The sequence below is a fragment of the Tachyglossus aculeatus genome, unplaced genomic scaffold (assembly GCF_015852505.1).
Source record: "Tachyglossus aculeatus isolate mTacAcu1 unplaced genomic scaffold, mTacAcu1.pri scaffold_97_arrow_ctg1, whole genome shotgun sequence".
In the NCBI taxonomy this organism is placed as follows: Eukaryota; Metazoa; Chordata; class Mammalia; order Monotremata; family Tachyglossidae; genus Tachyglossus; species Tachyglossus aculeatus.
In genome coordinates this window covers 422960-443111 of record NW_024045100.1, presented here as the reverse complement: position 1 = coordinate 443111, position 20152 = coordinate 422960, and the positions used below count along the sequence as shown (strand labels likewise).

Genomic DNA, 20152 nt, shown 5'->3' with positions numbered 1-20152 from the left:
TATTTATTTATTTTACTTGTACATTTCTATCCTACTTATTTTATTTTGTTGATATGTTTGGTTCTGTTCTCTGTCTCCCCCTTTTAGACTGTGAGCCCACTGTTGGGTAGAGACTGTCTCTATGTGATGCCAATTTGTACTTCCCAAGCGCTTAGTACAGTGCTCTGCACATAGTAAGCGCTCAATAAATACGATTGATTGATTGATTGATTGATTGAACTGGTAGCCATGTCTACTGACTAAAAAGGAGCTCACAGCCTAGAGGGGGATACAGGCATCAATCAGTCGATCAGTGGTATTTATTGAGTGCTTAGTGTGTGCACAGCATTGTACTAAGCACTTGGGAGAGTACAATAAAACAGATTTGGTAGACATATTCCCTGCCCACACCGAGCTTACAGTCCAAAGGGGGAGACAGATATTAATCTATCCATCAGTGGTATTTATTGAATCATTACTGTGTGCAAGCCACTATATTAAACACTTGGGAGAATACAATTTAACAGACACGTTTTCTGCCCACAAAGAGCTTGGAGTCTAGACGAGGAAGCAGGCATTAATCATAATGAAGGTGGGAAAGTTGATTAACACACATTCTGCAGCATAGAGTGTCTCATCAATGGATACATACATCTCTGAGTGTAATTCAGGATATGAAGCTTAGTATTCCTTGGATGTTTGCCCCTGGGGGTATTTCAGAGATTCAGCTTGGCCTAGTGGAGAGAACATGGGCCTGAGTGTCAGAGGACCTGGGATTTAATCCTAGCTCTGCCACCTACTGGCAGTGTGACTTTGGGCAGCTCACTTAGCTTCTCTGTGGCTCAGTTCCCTCGATACCTGTTCTTCCTCTTACTTAGACTGAGTGGGCAATGTGGGACCTGCTAATCTTGTATCTAACCTAGCACTTAGTTCATGGCTAGGCACATGGTAAGTGCTTAACAAATACCACAATTATTCACATTACCTGATTTTTGTCCAGATATCTATTTTACTTCGGTGGAGAGTTGTCTATTTTAGCTGCTACCATTCCCTCCCATCTCAAGAACTCTAAAACAATTTGATTCAAGATGTTAGCCCTTTTCTGAACTCTGGTCATTTCCCAGAATCCTCCTCACCGCCCCCTTTACGGCCTTGTTCCTCAGGGTTTAGATGAGTGGGTTGAGGGTGGGGGTGACCACGGTGTAGAAGAGGGTCAGAAACCTGTCTAACGTTCCAGTGAAGGAGTTGTTGGGCCGGATATAGACCATCATGATGGAACCGCAGAAGAGAGTAACCACCAGGAGGTGGGCCCCGCAGGTGCCCAGGACCTTCCTCCAGACCCAGGGTGATTTTATCCTCAGCACGGCCCGGGCGATGGACCCATAGGAGACCGTGATCAGGCTCAAGGACAGGAGAATCGTGACCAAAATGCCCACGAAGACCTGAATCTCATTGGTCCGGACGTCCACACATGCCAGCTTCAGCATGGCGGGCATCTCACAGAAGAAGTGGAGAAGTCGCCAGTGTCCACAGCGGGGCAGGCAGAAGATGACGGTGGCCTGAATCGTGGTGTTTAGCCTCGTGGCGAGGCTAAACCCACCAGGGCCCGGCAGAGTCGCTGGTGCATGACGGTGGTGTAGTGAAAGGGTCAGCAGACGTTGGTGTGATTGTCCAAGATCATGACGGCCAGAAGGACGCAATCTGTCGACCCCAGGGCCAGGAAGACGTAGAGCTGGAACTCACATCCGGCCACAGTGATGGTCTTGGAGGGCCCCCGGAGCTTCCACCGAAGCTGAGGAATGATGCTGGTGGTGAAGCAGAAGTTCAAGAGGGAGAGGTCAGACAGGAAGAAGTACATGGGCATATAAAGATGGAGATCCAGTCAGTTCGCTGAAATGATGGCGGTATTGCCCACCAGGATTAGGAGGTAGAAGATCAAGACAACCATGAAAAGTATCTTCTCTAACTAGGGCTGAGCAGAGAAAACCATCAAGACAAAATCCTCTCCAGACGTGTCATTTGGCATCATCCTCGTCCTTGTAGGAAAAGCGAGGGAGGCAGGGAGAGAGAAAGGATGACAGAAAAAGGAAGAGGGGAAGAGAGGAAGAAGGAGAGAAGAAATGAGAGTGAGGGAGAGAAAAAAGAGTGAGGGAGGCAGGGAGAGAGAGGATGACAGAAATAGGGAGTGGGAAAGAGGAAAAGGAGGGGAAAATGAGAGCAAGGGAGTAAAGGAAAGAGGGAGGAAAAGAAACGTGTGAGAGAAAGAATGAGAGTGAAAGAGAGAGGAAAAGTGAGAGAGAAAGCTAGAGAGAGAAAAAAGGAGTGAGTGAGAGAAAATGTGAGGAGAGAAAAAGGAATAGAAACAGTGAGGGAAAGAGCACGAGGGAGAGAAAAGGTGAGAGAGAGGAGAGAGATCATGAGGGGGAGAAAAATCGAGAGATCAAGGGAGAGTGAAAGGGAGAGAAAAAGAAAGAGCAAGGAAACCGAGGAAGTGGGAGAGAAAGGAGCAAGAGTAGAGCTAGAGGAAGAGAAAAATTAGAGGGAGAGTGAGGGGAAAAGCATACAGGAGAGAAAAAGCAAGAGAGAGAATGAGGGAAAGCAAGTTAGAGGAAGAAAAAGTTGGAGAGAGTGGGTAGAGAAAAGCAAAAAGGAGAGAAAGAGAACATAAGGGAGAGAAAAAGTGAGAGAGAAAGGGTAGTGAGAGAGAAAAAAGCAGGACGGAGTGAGAATGAGAAAAAAGTGTGAGACAGCAAGAGAGAGAAAAACAAGAGAGGGAGAAAGCAAGGGAAAAGAGCGACAGGGAAAGAAAACGTGGGAGTGAGGGAAAGAGTGAGAGGGAGAAAAATGTTCAAGAAAGAATGAGAGGGAGAGAGTGATAGAAGAAAATAGCAAGATGACAAGCGAAAAAATGAGAGCGAGCATGAGGGAAAGAGAGGGAAAGAGAAAAACATACGAAGGAGTGAAAGGGAGAGGAAAACAGGAGAGAGCAAGTGAGAAACAGAACTAGAGAAAAAGGAAGTCAGTAGTAGTAGTAGTAATACTAACAATAATAATAATGGTATATGTTAAGCGCTTAGTATGTGCCAAGCACTTTTCTAAACGTTGGGGGTAGATACAAGTTAATCAGGTTGTCCCACGTGGGGCTCACAGTCTTAATACCCTTTTTACAGATGATGTAACTGAGGCACAGAGAAGTTAAATGGCTTGCCCAATGTCACCCAGCAGTAGCATTGATCAAGCACCCTGTGCAGACTGTGAGCCCCACATGGGACAACCTGATCACCTTGTATCCCCCCAGCGCTTAGAACAGTGCTTTGCACATAGTAAGCGCTTAACAAATACCGTCATTATTATTATTATTATTATTTGGACTCAGAGATCATGGGTTCAGATACCCACTCTGCCAACTGTCAGCTGTGTGACTTTGGGCAAGTCACTTCACTTCTCTGGGCCTCAGTTACCTCATCTGTAAAATGGAGATTGAAACTGTGAGCCCCCAGTGGAACAACTTTATCACCTTGTAACCTCCCCAGCGCTTAGAACAGTGCTTTGCACATAGTAAGCGCTTAACAAATACCATCATCATCATTATCATCATCATCATCATTCAGTGACATTCTGATGTAGAATGAATGGTATTTATTTCACTCCTACTATGTGCAACGCAGTGTATTAAGGCTTGGGAGTGAAATAGTTTGGGTCCTTGGTCCCCAAAGAGCTCCGATTCTAAGACAATAATAATAATGATACTAATAATAATGGTATTTGTTAAGCACTTATTATAGGCCAAGCATTGTTCTATAAGCTGGGGTAGATGCAAGGTAATCAGGATGTCCCATGTGGGGCTCATATTCTTAATCCCCATTTCACAGATGAGGTACCTGAGGCACAGAGAAGGTAAGTGAGTTGACCAATGTCACACAGCTGACAAATAGTGAAGCTGGGATTAGAATCCATGACCTCTGACTCCCAAGCCCTGGCTCTTTCCACTGAGCCACACTGCTGTCCTGGGTCCCCTTCTGGAGACCTCGGCTCCAGAGAAAGGTGGAGGGATTTGGAGAGGGGTGAAAAAAGGGGAGGAATATGATCCCCTGAAGAAACGTGAAGTTCTTGGAATAACCTACTCAAGGGTTCTTCTCATCTCAGAAAGGGAAGCGTTTTCATTCCGCCTCTTCTTGAGCCATGATAAGAGTCAGTAGCTGACCCTGAAGCAGGGGGGATTGAAGGTAGATTCCTGGAAGAAATTTCTGGTCGTGTAGCACTGAAAAGGGAGAAGTAGGATATGGACTCTGCATCCCAATAGGTTCTAACTGAAATACAGAGAATCTCGATTTTCTGTCTGTTTCTCTAGGGCATTCATTCCCTTTCTGTCCCGATTTCTCATCCTCCTCTGTTCCCTTCCACTTTATCTGGGGATCAATATGTGTATCGAGTCTGTTATATTGGACTGTCCCAAGCACTTAATACAATGCTCTCTACAAAGTAAGTGCTCAATAAATACCACAAATGGATTAGCTTTACCTCGTTCATTCATTCATTCAATCGTATTTATTGAGCGTTTCTTTGTGCACTGTACTAAGTGCTTGGAAAGTATGATTAGGTCCCAGATGGAGACAATCCCTACCCAACAACGGGCTCACAGTCTAGAGGTGGGGAGACTGAACTCCTTGTCTTCCCTCCCAAACCCTGCCCTTTCCCTGACTTTCCCATCTCTGTTGACGGCACTACTATCCTTCCCATCGCACAAGCCCGCAACCTTGGTGTCATCCTCGACTCCGCTCTCTCATTCACCCCTCACATCCAAGCCGTCACCAAAACCTGCCGGTCTCACCTCCGCAACATTGCCAAGATCCGCCCTTTCCTCTCCATCCAAAATGTTACCCTACTCGTTCAAGCTCTCATCCTATCCCTTCTGGACTACTGTATCAGCCTTCTCTCTGATCTCCCATCCTCATGTCTCTCCCCACTTCAATCCATACTTCATGCTGCTGCCCGGATTGTCTTTGTCCAGAAACGCTCTGGGCATGTTACTCCCCTCCTCAAAAATGTCCAGTGGCTACCAATCAATCTGCGCATCAGGCAGAAGCTCCTCACCCTGGGCTTCAAGGCTGTCCATCACCTCGCCCCCTCCTACCTCACCTCCCTTCTCTCCTTCTACAGCCCAGCCAGCACCCTCCGGTCCTCTGCCGCTAATCTCCTCACCGTGCCTCGTTCTCGCCTGTCCCGCCATCGACCCCCGGCCCACGTCATCCCCCGGGCCTGGAATGCTCTCCCTCTGCCCATCCGCCAAGCTAGCTCTCTCCCTCCCTTCAAGGCCCTACTGAGAGCTCATCTCCTCCAGAAGGCTTCCCAGACTGAGCCCCTTCCTTCCTCTCCCCCTTGTCCCCCTCTCCATCCCCCCATCTTACCTCCTTCCCTTCCCCACAGCACCTGTATATATGTATATATGTTTGTACATGTTTATTACTCTATTTATTTATTTATTTTACTTGTACATATCTATTCTATTTATTTTATTTTGTTAGTATGTTTGGTTTTGTTCTCTGTCTCCCCCTTTTAGACTGTGAGTCCACTGTTGGGTAGGGACTGTCCCTATATGTTGCCAACTTATACTTCCCAAGCGCTTAGTACAGTGCTCTGCACACAGTAAGCGCTCAAGAAATATGATTGATTGCTTGATTGATTGAGACAGTCAACAAAACAAAGCAAGCAGGCAGCATTGGTAAGTGCTTACTATATGCCAAGCACTGTACTAAACGCTGGGGTAGACAAAAGATAATCAGGCCCCACATGAGGCTCACAGTCGAAGTAGGATGGAGAACATGTATTGAATCCCCATTTTGCAGATGAGGAAACGGAGGCATAGGGAAGTGGAGTGATTTTCCCTAGATTTACACAGCAGATGGCAGACAAGTACCTGAGCTAGGATTAGTACTTAGGTCCTTCTGACTCCAAGGCCTTGGCTCTATCCGCAGGCCCATGCTACTTCTCACCCCTCAGCTCTTCCTTAGAGCTTTCCACTCCTCAGCTTCCCAAGGTCAATGAGAACCTCAGCTCACACTCTTGGCTCCATTGACTCTCTCCTAAGCCACTCTTGGACTCTCATTTAGGAGTGGACCATCTTTGGCTGAGACAGGACTAGTAATTGTGGGCTAGTGATGGCCAAGGCTTTCTCCGCGATTTCTTCAGCATCTGGGATTTTGCAGGAAGTATGGAGTTTTGAGGCAGAGCCAGAGGCAATCCACACAGAATAGACTAGATCGAAAGCTTCTTGAGGGCAGGGATCCTGCCCTATATTGCACTTTCCCCTGCTCTGTGCAGAAGGAGTGCTCAATAAATACTCTGGATTAGTAGCACATATACCCAATTTCCATTTTCCTAAATACTATAGAGGCTACAGACTGGCCGGAGGGAGTGGTGGTGGTGGTGGGGGGCGGTTGTTTCATCCCTAATCACCAGTTCTGGTGCAAGGAAAAGGCAAACAGATTCCCACTCTGGTCTGGAGAAATGATTCCACTGGATGGGCTAAGTAGGATTCAGTGTTGGAGATTCCATTCTCAGCCTCGTGAGCAAGGAGGTAAGAAGGAAGCTTAGCTGGAAACAGCTGAGCTGGGAGGCAGAGACAGGATTATCCCCCAGCCCCTTTTTCCAAATCTCTCCAGAAGCGGGTGGCCGGTGAGAAGATGGTGAGGGGTCGGCCGATGTCTGAGGAAATTTAATTCCTCCCGTTGCCTCTGCTCTACATCTCGTCTTCTTCTCAGGGTCCTACTGTCCTTTCTGTAGGATCTCGGGAATTGAGAGATGCAATCAGGAGATAAGGACCAGAATGTCTCTCCAGCTGCTCTTCATATTGGGGGTTGGGAAAACCAATATTTCTGGAGAACAGGATCGCCAAAGAGAGACATATGTTGGCACAGATGGGGAGGGCCCACCTGGGATTCTCACTCTCTCCAGCTGTAACAATTATTCTGGCACAGAGGCGGCCAGAGAAGGGATTAATGGGAGAGAGACTTTGGGAAAGAGATGCCTTAGCTATCAGCTTCCGAGCACTTAGAAGCATTCTCAAATTCATTAATTCCGGCTCTGCCCCTCGTCCGCTGTGTGACTTTGGGCAAGTCACTTAACTTTTCTATGCATCAGTTACCTCATCTGTAAAATAGGGATTAAGACTGTGAGCCACACCTGGGAAAACCTGATTACTTTGTATGTACCCTAGTGCTTAGAACAGTGCTTGGCACATTGTAAGTGCTTAATAAATACTATTATTATTAGTATTATTATATACGAATGAATGAATGGGCGGAGAGCTTGACAAGGGTCTTCATCCTTGATCTTCATCCTTCATTCATTCATTCATTCAATCGTATTTATTGACTGTTTACTGTGTGCAGTGCACTGTATTAAGCGTTTGGAAAGTGCAATTCAGCAATAAAGAGAAACAGTCCCTGCCCACACAGAGCTTATAGTCTAGAATGGGGAAGACAGTAATCAAAACAATGAACAGGCACTAACATAAATAAATAAAATTAAAGATACACATCAAAACAAATATACAGGCATCAATATCAATGAATACAATTACATATATTTATATATAAACATAAATGTTGTGGGGTGCGGAGAAGGAGGGAGGGAGGTGAGGTGATGCAATCAGGAGGGGGAGCTGAGGAAAAAGGGGGCTTAGTCTGAGAAGGCCTTCATCTAGATCTTCTTGCAAGGTCCAGTGAACAGCTGGACCACCATCTTCCTGAATTATCCCCAACCCTTGCTCCCATCCGATCCCAATTCTTGTGACTGCAGGATCTCTTTCCCTCCTTGTCTCTCGTTTCGCCTGGAATTGGCAGAACTGAGCTTGATGTGTGGCGTTCGAGGTGCAATGGGAAGAGTTCAGGGTCTCTCATTTTGATTTATGACTTTGGTTTCTGCTGAGACAAAGGCCAGTCTGTTTACAGAGGCACACCTGACTGCTTCTGATTCTTTCTCCTGCTTCTTGTTGTTATCCATAATAATGATAATACTCATGGCATTTATTGAGGGCTTACTATGTGCAAAGCACTGTTCTAAGTGCTGGGGAGGTAATAAGGTGATCAGGTTGTCCCACGGGGGGCTCACAATCTTAATTCTCATTTTACAGATGAGGTAACTTAGGCACAGAGAAGTTAAGTGACTTGCCCAAAGTCACACAACTCACAATTGGCAGGGCCTGAATTTGAACCCATGACCTCTGACTCCGAAGCTCGGGCTCTTGCCATTGAGCCACGCTGCTTCTATTAAGCACTTACTATGTGCCAGACACTCTTGAAAGGGCTTGGATCAATGCAAACTAATCAGGTAAGACACAGCCCCTGTCCCACGTTGGGTTCACAGTCTTAATCCCCATTTTTCAGATGAGGTAACTGAGGCACAGGGAAGTGAAATGACTTGCCCCAGGTCACACATCAGGCAAGTGGTGGAGTCAGGATTAGAACTGAGGACCTTCTGATGCCGTATCCTGTGCACTTTCCACTTTTCACACTGCTACTAAGGTTAGTGTGCTTTGCTCTAGAATTACAGGTTTGGGTGGTTTAGTTCAGGGGTTCCTGCTTACATGGTTTGTGAGCTCGATGTGGGCAGGGGATGTTTCTACCAAGAGTATTGTATTGTCCAAGTGCTTAGTACAGTGTTCTGCACAGTAAGTGCTCACTAAACTTAGTAAGTGCTCACTAGATACTAAAATCCGTTAAATGGATTTTGTTTCAAAGTTCCACCTCTGAAATGGGAGTATATACCGTGTGGAACAGGGACTGGGTCCAGCCTGTCGAGTCAGTATCTACCCGAATGCTTACTTCAGTGCCTGGCATATACATTTTGATAGTTTGAGTGTTCAATTGCATGAGCCTTCCCTTGAAGAAGGTGACATGTTTCCTACAGGATTTTTCCACAAAGGTACCCGTCCCCTGGACGAACTTCATGTGTCCCTGTTTCTCAGATCCACCCTCCCACTCCCAGAACCCTTCTCAGTGCTGCCTTCATGTCCCGGTTCCTCAGGCTGTAGATGAGGGGATTCAGGGTTGGGCCACCACGGTGTAGAACACAGACGACAGCAGGTCCAGGGTGGAGGAGGAATCTGAGGGAGGCTTGAGGTGGGAGACAGTTCTCCTGGAGATGAATAAAATCACCACGGCGAGGTGTGGCAGGCAGTTGGAGAAGGCTTTGGCCCGGCCCTCGGTGGCCGGCATCCTCAGCATGGCTCGAAAGATGCGCACATACAAGTCAACGATGAAGACGAGACATGAGATGTTCAGAATGGTGGAGAAACCGTGACTCCAATTTCCTGGAGGTTCCCACTGGGGCCTGAAAGTTCCATCATTTGGGGACTGTCACAGAAAAAATGGCCGATCACGTTGGACCCGCTGAAGCTCATGGAGAAAGTGGTGGCTGTGTGCGTGGTGGCGCTCACAGTACCACCGAGCCACGAGGCGACCACCGTCTTCCCACAGGCCCCTCGGTCCATGATGACCTCGTAGCACAGGGGGCGGCAGATGGCGGAGTAGCGGTCGTAGGACATCGCCGTGAGGAGGAACAGCTCAGAAAAGGTGAACAGCAGGAGGCAAAACAATTGAAAGTAGCAGCCCAGGAAGGAGATTTCTGTAGGGTCGGTCAGAGAGTTGTGGATGGAGGTGGGAACGGTGACAGAGATGTCGCAGAGGTCTATGATGGACAGGTTCCTGAGGAAGAAGTACTTAGGGGTGTGGAGGTGCCGGTCGAGGGCGGTGACGGCGACGATGAGGAGACTCCCCCTCAGGGCCGTCAGGTAGACCAGGAGGAACAGTGTGGCGTCTACCAACTGCAGCTCCCGGACCTCCGAGAATCCCAGGAGGAGGAATCCCGTCACCGCTGTGAGATTGGCCTTTTCCTTCCCAGAGATAAAATACCCTAGCTGTGTAGGAGAAGATCGTTTTAAACCATTAAAAACGTGTCAAATCATCACACAATAAGCTCTTTGTACATACTTTTACTACTATTCCTACTTTCTTCTGATGGGCAAGATCACGGTGTGCTTAGTACAGTTCTCTGCACGTGGTCAGCACTGATTACAAGTTATGGATTGATGGCTTGATTAATCAATGGCTGCTTCCCTTTCTAGATTATAAAGTCCTTTTGAACAAGGAACTTGTCAACCAGCTCTGTTGTACTATACTCTCCCTAGTGCTTAGTACAGTGCTCTGCACATAGTAAGGGTTCAATAAATGCGATTAAGTGATAGCACTCATTAAATACTATTGATTGATGGATCAATTCACTGATGACACACAGCCAGTTTGAGGTTACCCAATTTTTATTAGACTGTAAATACCATAATAATATGTTCGATTCACCAGATTTGAATACTACCTGTGGTATTTGTTGAGCACATACTATATTCCAAGCACTGGAGTGGATAAAGTCCAGTCAAATCCGACACAGTTTCTGTCTCACACGGGGTTCACAGTCTAAGACAAAGGAAAACAGATATTTTACTGCCCATTTTACAGATGAGGAAACCGAGTCATAGAGAATTCAAGTGATTTGTCCAAGATCACACAGCAGACAAGTGACTCCCAGCCCTCTGCTCTTTCCACAAGTGGGCACCCTTTATCTCCACATCAATATTGATCAACCAGTGGTATTTATTGAGCTCTCACTGTGTACTATACTAAGCACTTGGAAGAGTACAACAGAATTGTTAGACACATTCTCTGACCACACTGAGCTTGTCTTCCATCCTACTTAAACTATGAGCCCTATGTGTGACCAGAACTGTGTCCAAGCAGCTAACTTGTATCTACTCCAGTGCTTAGAATAGTGTTTGACACTTGGGGAGCGCTTAATAAATAAAAAAATAAATAAAACATAAATAGACGAGCACACAGTCTAGAGATGCATGGTGGCTGTCTGGATCCTTTCAGGAAAAATACATTTTTTATGGTATATGTTAGGCACTTACTATGTGCCAGGTGCTATATTAAGCGCTGGGGTAGAGTCAAGCTAATCAAGTTGGACACAGTCCCTGTCCCACATGCGGCTTACAGTCTTAATCCCCATTTTAGAGTTGAGGTAACTGAGGCACAGAGAAACCAAGTGACTTGTCCAAGGCACACAGCAGACATGTTTCAGAGCCGGGTTTAGAACCCAGGTCCTTCTGGCTTCCAGGACTGAGCTCTTTCCACTAGGCCACACTGCTTCTCTGCTTTGGCTGCTAAACCCCACACGCAATGCTTTTCCTGATAACCTAACAACTGATAGAACAGCACATAGAGTTCTCACGGACCGGTCACCAACTGAGATGGTAGGGATTGAGATGACCAATCTCATCAGCCTCCTCTTCTCCGAACATTGGAACACCAAGAGCCAATCTCTGTTTTCACCTCCTCTCTGTTCGACAAGAGGCAGAAACAAGCCGAGCCATAGAGAGGGTGCGTTGTTTGATCCCTCTTCGGTTGGGAGGTGTTGCAGGGCATTGTTGTATCACTGTACGCCCCCCCCCGCTGTTACTAGTTGGGGTGCTAGCCCAGGGAGAGCCAAGAGCTCAGGGACAATGAAATCGCTAGAGACACTGCATTTCCTGCCAGGCCTTTGCTAATCTCCTGGCACACCTGGAGGGTTTTTTTTTTTTGGTTTGTTTTTATGGTATTTCAGTGCTTTCTATGTGTCAAACGCTATCCTAAGCGCAGTTTGGACAATCCACTTAACCGGTGGTCCAGGAATTCACGCTCAGTTACATAGCAGAAGTCGTAATTTATTCACTGAGCGCTTACTGTGTGCAGATCACTGTATTACGCGCTTAGTGCAGTGCTCTGCACATAGTAAGAGCTTAATACGACTGAATGAATAATAAATGATAGAAGAAAGGACACGGATGTAACACAGTCCCTGTCGCTTAGGCAGATTACGGCCTGAAAGTGGACAGGAATCACATCTACCACCTCTGTTGTATCGAGTGCTCCCAAGTGCTTAGTACAGTCCTCTGCATCATCATCACCATCATCAATGGTATTCATTGAGTGCCTACCATGTGCAGAGCACTGTACTCTCGTAATTCCTTAGTAGATACCATTGATTGATTGATAGTTGTCCTTCATCCTCGAAGAAGATTCCACATTGATAAGAATATAGTAAGTGCTTAACAAATGCCATGATAATGATATAGTGAGTGCTTAACAAATATCATAATAATAACGGTGATATAATAATTGCTTAACAAATGCCATAATAATAATAATGATATAGTGAGTGTTGAACAAATTCCGTAATAGTAAAGTATTAAGTACTTAACAAATCCCATAATAATAACATAGTGAGTGCATAACAAATGCCATAATAATAATATAGTGAGTGAACAATTTCTCAGGGCTTAGAACATTGCCAAGTGGCACGTAGTAAGCACTTAACAAAGACTATTATTATCTTTATTACTACTGATAATAATAACAAATCCCATAATAATGAGATAGTGTTTAACAAATACCACAGTAATAATAATAAGTGCTTAACAAATGTCATAATAATAATATTGTGAGTGCTAAACAAATAGCATAATAAAATATAGTAAGTTCTTAACAAATACCGCAATAATAATAATATATTGAGTGCCTAACAAATCCCATAAGATAGTGAGTGCTTAACAAATCCCATAATAATAATATAGTAAGTGCTTAACAGATGCCATAATAATAATATAGTGAGTGCTTAACAAATACCATAATAATAATATAGTAAGTGCTTAACAAATACCATAATAATAATATAGTGAGTGTTAACAAATCCCATAATAATAATATAATGGGTGCTTAACAAGTGCCATAATAAGAATATAGTAAGTGTTTAACAAATATCATAATAATAACAATATAGTAAGTGCTTAAGAAACGTCATAATGATAATAATATAGTGAGTGCTTAACAAATACCATAATAATAATATGTAAGTGCATAACAAATATTGTAATAATAGTATAGTGAGTGCTTAAAAGATCCCAAAGTAATAATATAGTGAGTGCTTAACAAATCCCATAATAAGATAGTGAGTGCTTAACATATATCATAATTATCATTCATTCATTCATTCAATCGTATTTATTGAGTGCTTACTGGGCGCAGAGCACTGTACTAAGCGCTTGGGAATTACAAGTTGGCAACATATAGAGACGGTCCCTACCGAACAGTGGTCTCACAGTCTAGAAGGGGTAGACAGAGAACAAAACAAAACATATTAACAAAATAAAATAAATAGAATAGATATGTACAAGTAAAATAAATAAATAAATAAATATCATCATCATCATTAATCGTATTTATTGAGGGCTTACTGTGTGCAGAGCACTGTACTAAGCGCTTGGGAAGTACAAGTTGGCAACATATAGAGACAGTCCCTACCCGCCAGTGGGCTCACAGTCTAAAAGGGGGAGACAGAGAACAAAACCAAATATACTAATGAAATAAAATAAATAGAATAGATATGTACAAGTAAAATAAATAAATAGAGTAATAAATACGTATAAACATATATATATATATATATATATATATATATATATATATATATATATATATATATATATATATATATATATATATATATATACAGGTGTTGTGGGGAAGGGAAGGAGGTAAGGTGGGGGGGATGGGGAGGGGGAGGAGGAGGAGAGGAATGAGGGGGCTCAGTCTGGGAAGGCCTCTTAGTGGAGGTGAGCTCTCAGTAGGGCCTTGATGGGAGGAAGAGAACTAGCTTGGTGGATATGCACAGGGAGCACTGTTTAAGCGCTGGGGAGGTTATAAGGTGATCAGGTTGTCCCACGGGGGTCTCACAGTCTTCATTCCCATTTTACAGATGAGGTAACTGAGGCACAGAGAAGTTAAGTGACTTGCCCAAAGGCACACAGCTGACAATTGGCGGGGCTGGGATTTGAACCCATGACATCTGACTCCATAGCCCGTGCTCTTTTCCACTGAGACACACTGCTTCTCAGCGCACTATAGGTAGATTAAATACCTAATTCCTGACCAGAAAATACCAAATGCCATCCATTTCCAAGAAAATAGTGAAGACCTTCCTAAGGAAACAACCCTGTAACAAGTAATTATTTGTTTTAAAAAAGAACGACTGTCTGTCCCTGCTCAGATACAAAAGGGCTCTACATAGATGAAGAAAAATGCTCATTAATAAACAGTTCTTAACAAGTGTTGAATTTGAATTGGAGACTCTGACTTAAAGGTTGTGTCCAGGAGTGGCTTCTAGATTGGAATCTTGTTGTGGCTTACCACCTCCGTTATATTATACTCTCCAAAGGGCTTAGTACAGTGCTCTGCACACAGTGAGTGCAGAATAAATACAAATGATTGATTGATTAATTCCTAAATGGAGTTGACCAAACATCACAGAGTCATCTCTAGGTTTTTGAGTAATGTCCAACCGTATTGATTTAACTGTAGTTTATTTATATTTGTCATTATTATTAATAATAATAATGCCATTTATTAAGCACTTAGTATGTGCAAAGCACTGTTCCAAGTGCTGGGGAAAATACAAAGTGATCAGGTTGTCCCACGTGGGGCTCACAGTCTTAATCTCCATTTTTTACAGATGATGTAACTGAGGCCCAGAGAAGTTAAGTGACTTGCCCAAAGTCACACAGTTGACAATTTGTGGAGCCGGGATTTGAACCCCTGAACTCTGACTCCAAAGCACTGGCTATTTCCACTGAGCCACGCTGCTTCCCCAATGGTATAATGGTATTAATGGTATAATGGTATTTATGAAGTACTTACTGTGTGCCAGGCACTCTTCTAAGCACTGGGGAGGATGCAAGCACATCGGGCTGGATATAGTCCCTTGTCCCACATGGGGCTCACAGTCTCAAGTCACATTTTGCAGATGAGGTAACTGAAGCACACAGAAGTGAAGTGACTTGCTCTAGGTCACCTAGCAGACAAGCTTAATATTTATTTATATTAATGTCTCTCTCCCCCTCCAGACTGTAAGCTAACTGTAGGCAGAGAATGCATTGGTTTAGTTTTGATCATATAGTAAGTGCTGAACAAATGCCATAATAATAAAATAGTAAGTGCTTATAAAATCCCATAATAATAATATAGTGAGTGTTTAACAAATGCCATAATGGTAATATAGTAAGAGCTTAACAAATCCCACAGTAAGATAATGAGTGCTCAACAAATGCCATAGTAATAACAATATAGTGGTGTGCTTAACAGATGTCATAATAATAATATATAGTAAGTTCTTAATATATACCATAATCATAGCAGAGTGCTAAACAAATATCATAACAGTCTAGTGAGTGCTTAACAAATACAACAGCAATGATTATAATATTAATCATGATTATAAATCTAGGCAGATAAATCTAGGTGGACCAATCTCTCCCTTGCGTTTTGCAATTTTTCTGCTTGTAGAGGTTGAACATAACGGCCCACTGGGAATTTTAGCCTCTGCAAGCAACCGAGATCTCCAGGGAATGGGAGAAGAGGAGAGTTGTCCTTTTTACAGGAGTTCATAAAACCGGCTCCTCTGTTTGTTCAGCACGTTGGTCTGAGAGTAATTGCCACCAATTTTGGGCTCAGATGGGAAGACGATTAGAGATCTAGAGTACTTTCTGGGGATCATAGGTGCGGTGGCTGAGACCCGGGTAAATGTGAGAGCTAAGGAGAGAATCCATCAATCAATGGGTGCTTACTGGGTACAGAACACTGCACTAAGCACTTCGGAGAGAGCACTAGTACAGATGGATAGACACGTTCTCTGCCCACTGCCCTTCTATTTGTTTTGTTTTGTTGTCAGTCTCCCCTTTCTATACTGTGAGCCAGTTGTTGGGGAGGGATGGTCTCTATCTGTTGCCGAATTGTACTTTCCAAGCGCTTAGGACAGTGCAGTGCTCTGCACACAGTAAGCGCTTAATAAATACTTTTGAATGAATGAATGAACAAGCTTACAGTATCGAATTAGAGGCAGACGTTAGTCAAACAATCAATGGTATTATCCAGCATTCACTGTGTACAGAGCACTGAACGAGCGGTTGGAAGAGTCCAAGATAACAGACTTGGTGGAAATGATCCCTGCCCCAGTGAGCTACACTGTACATGGGAGGCAGACATTCGTCAATCAATCAGTGTGGTATTTAGTGAGCGCTTCTGTGAGGAGCGCTGATTTAAGCAACTGGACTAGTATTATATAACGGAGTGGGTAATAATAATAATGATAAATCTCCCCCTTTTAGACTGGGAGCCCACTGCTGGGTAGGGACTGTCTCTATACGTTACCAACTTGTACTTCCCAAGCACTTAGTACAGTGTTCCGCACACAGTAAGCGCTCAATAAATACGATTGATGATGATGATGAGGATGGTATTTGTTAGGTGCTTACTATGTGCCAAGCACTGTTCTGTAGACACATTCCTGTCCACAACAACCTGACTGTCTAAGAAGAACCGTGAGGAAGGTGACCTTGATTTTCCTGATTTAAAAAAATGGGGTATTAAACTGAGGAAATTCAGAGAACTGAAGTGGCTTGCCCAAGGTCACACAGCGGGCAAGTGGCAGAGCCGGGATTATGCTCTTTCTGTTAGACCAAGATCAGGATACTGTTTACAGGACAGGGGATGACTAGGCTGGGTGTTCTCCCTCCCTCCCTCCAGGCTCGTATATCCTCCTTCCTTCAGGATATTTCCATTTGGATGTCCCCCCGCCACCTAAAGCTCAACATTTCCAAGACTGCGCTCCTTATCTTCCCTCCCAAACGCTGACCTCTGCCCGACTTTTCGTCAGTATGGACGTCACTACCATGCTTCCCATCTCACAAGCCTGCAACCGTGACACCACCCTCTCATTCATTCCACACATCCAATTCTTTACGAGAACATGCTGGCCTCACCTTTTGAACATCGCCAACATCCTCCCTTTCCTCTCCATCCAAACTGCTACCTTGCTGGTTCAAACCCTCATCCTATGCCGACTGGATTACTGCATTGGCCTCCTTTCTAATCTCCCATTTTACTGCCTCTCCCTGCTTCAGCCTATACTTCACTCTGCTGCCCAGATTATCTTTTTACAGAAATGCTCCCCTTCACACAAATCTCCAGTGGTTGCCTATTAACCTTCGCATGAAGCAAAAACTCCTTACTCCCGTCTTCAAAGCTCTCCATCACATTTCCCCTTCATACCTCACATCCCTTCTGTCCTTCTACAGCCCAGCCCACACACTCTGCTCCTCTGCCACCACCCTCCTCACTGGGCATCGTTCTTGCCTGTCTCACCGCCAACCCCTGGCCCACGTCCTGCCTCGGGCCTGGAATGCCATCCCTCCACACATACACCAAACTAGCTCTCTTCCCCTCTTCAAAGCCCTACTGATAGCGTACCTTTTTAGGGGGCCTTCCTCGACTGAGTCCCCCCTTTTTCCTCTGCTCCTCCTCCCCTGCTCATCGCCCCAACTCCCTCCCTCTCATCGACCCCCTTTTTCAATAAATACGATTGAATGAATGAATGTATGAATGAATGAAGTCTTAACCTGCCCTCCATCCTGCCGTGGCATGTGATATGGTGCCTTGCACTATATTCATTCATTTATATTAATGTCTGTCGCCCCATTTAGACTGCAAGCTCACTGTGGGCAGGGAACATGTCTGCTAATTCTGTTGTATCTTAATCTACCAAGTTTTGTTTTGTTGTCTGTCTCCCCCTTCTAGACTGTGAGCCCATTGTTGAGTACGGACCATCTCTATATATTGCAGACTTGTACTTCCCAAGGGCCTAAACTCTGCACACAATAAGCGCTCGATAAATACGATTGAATGAATGAATGAATTTAGTACAGTGTTCTGTAAATAACCAATAAATGCATTGATCGATTGACTGATTGTGAGAAGCAGTGTGGCTTAGTGGAAAGAGTGTATGCTTGGGAGTCAGAGGCTGTGGGTTCTAATCCAGGTTCTGACACTTATCAGTTATGTGACATTGGGCAAGTCACTTACTTCTCTGTGTCTCAGATATATCATCTGTAAAATGGGGATTAAGACTGTGAGCCCCACGTGGGACAATGTAATTACTTGGATTTACTCAGTGCTTAGAACAGTGCTTGGCACATAGTAAACGCTTAACAAATAGTATTATTATTAGTATTATTATATGCAATGGTACTGAAAATTGGAGGAGCTTGTGTTCAGCTGTAGTTGCAGCTTTCTTAGTTTTGCAGAAAAATTAAAGTTTCTCGGATTTTTCTCAAATATTTCCCTTCTAGGACAGCATTTTGCAATAGTCAATCCATCAATTAATCAATAGTATTGATTGAATATCTTTCATTTGTAGAATGACCCCGTCCCCTCCGGACTTGGGACGAAACCCCCCGGGCCCCTGGCAGTAGAGGGGAGCCCCCCCCGCCCCGAGTTCAATCGACATCAACGACGACCTGGGCCGCTCCAACGTCGACCCCCATCCCTTCCCCCAATCCCCCCGACTGTGTCACTGTCGCATCAGGCCTCGTGGCCGTGGCGATATCCCGACACCGACCCGGCCTGGACGGGGCGGCCCTCCGCTCTCCCGCCTCTCACCTCGGGTCGCACGAGGAGGTTTGCTCCGCTCCGCTCCTTCCCGGGCTCCGGTGGGCTTGGGATTCCAGCCAAACGAGTCCCCCTTTCCCACCGGAGAGAAAGAGACAAAATGGAAGAAAAGCCAAAAAAAAAAAAAGGAGAAATCAGCCTCAGGGGACCAGGGCCCAAATGGAAGAACGAAAAACACACAAAGAAAGGGGAATTGCACAAGAACCGACTCCGAGAGTGCGGCCGCCAAACTCCAAATGAGTTTAGGGTCGGGGGGTCTTCTTGGTCTCCCTACCCGGACCCCCAAAGTCCCCGCCCCGTTGATACCAGAGCTGGTCCTTCCCTGGCTCGCCTGCGAAACGCTGTGTGTGTGGAGGGGGCGTTGTGTGTTGTGCGTCTGGGTGTGGATCTGGGTCTACACCGCGGCAATCCCGGGCCCAGAACCCCTTCAGTTCCCGCCAACCGTGCACACCCTCCCCAGATTCGGGTGCAAACTCACTGGAAATAGCAATTCTCACCTTGGAAAATACCGAATGAGGGCCCTGGAAAAACCAAAAAAAAAAACCTCACTCTTCTTCCTGACTTTGCGCTAGCCAAGAGAGGGGGAAAAAATGCAATATCTTTTCGAAATGAGAGAACAGGGCTCAAATTCACATGATGGCTGCCCCTCTAAGGCTTTGAGAGAATCAAATTAAAGACACCATCCAGACACATCCCAAGCCATGAAATGGTGAGCCCCGGGTGATTTATTATTGTTTATTCCGTGCAAAAAGAACACGTCCAGGATTCAGGGTGGATTTTTCCCAAAACTCCTTAGTTATAGACAAATTCACCCAATCGTATTTATTGAGCGCTCACTGTACGAAGCACAGATTCATTCATTCATTCAATCGTATTTATTGAGTGCTTACCGTGCGCTGTACTAAGCGCTTGGGAAGTACAAGGTAGCAACATATAACAACAACGGTCCCTACTCAACAACGGGCTCACAGTCTAGATGAATGCGAAAGTTAAACGAGAAAGAGAACATGGCTTTAGAACTGGCTTCGCGGCTTATCTAGCCAGAGAAGCGTATCCCATCAGTTTGAAGTGAATTCCAAGGATGAAGAAGAAACTATCGGATTCAAAAATAACCAGCTGGCAAGTTTTATGAAGGGCTGGAATAAATTGGAGGGTTCGGATGCAGGTGGCATCCATGTCAGATTTATAAACTGTACTTTGTGGTGCTTTCCAAAATTAAAAAAATCACATTCACTCCCCACTTTCCAATGAACAGTACATACTGAATCTCATATTGATGCCCATTGACGAGAAATGGTCTAGAAGGTAACGAGAAGTGCAAAGTTAAAGTGCAAGCACTGATCGTTGCAGTGACATCGGGGGGGTCTCACCTTCCTGCAAAACACACAGTATGGTCACGATTTGGCTGTGCAAAATTGAAAGGCGAGAATTAAGAAGTTATTTCAAGCACACTTGCCTGTTTATTGATATTGTAGCTAGAGTTACGAGCAGCTCCATTATACTTTATCCAAGAAAAGGTTCCTTTAGTCTCCCTTTCAGGCTGCAAGAATCAGTATTTTAAAATAAATCAAACGAATGCTTAA

The 20152-nt window shown here is 44.8% G+C and overlaps 1 protein-coding gene across 1 annotated transcript; it reads right to left on the bottom strand.

Moving 5' to 3' along the window:
* Window positions 1-1145: 1145 nt before the first annotated feature.
* LOC119924351 (olfactory receptor 2G3-like) lies at window positions 1146-1837 on the bottom strand. The gene is made up of 2 exons (XM_038743216.1): window positions 1723-1837; window positions 1146-1597 (listed from the first exon to the last, which is right to left on the bottom strand). Exons 1-2 carry the CDS (start codon window positions 1835-1837, stop codon window positions 1146-1148), a joined length of 567 nt encoding a protein of 188 aa, XP_038599144.1.
* Window positions 1838-20152: the final 18315 nt, after the last annotated feature.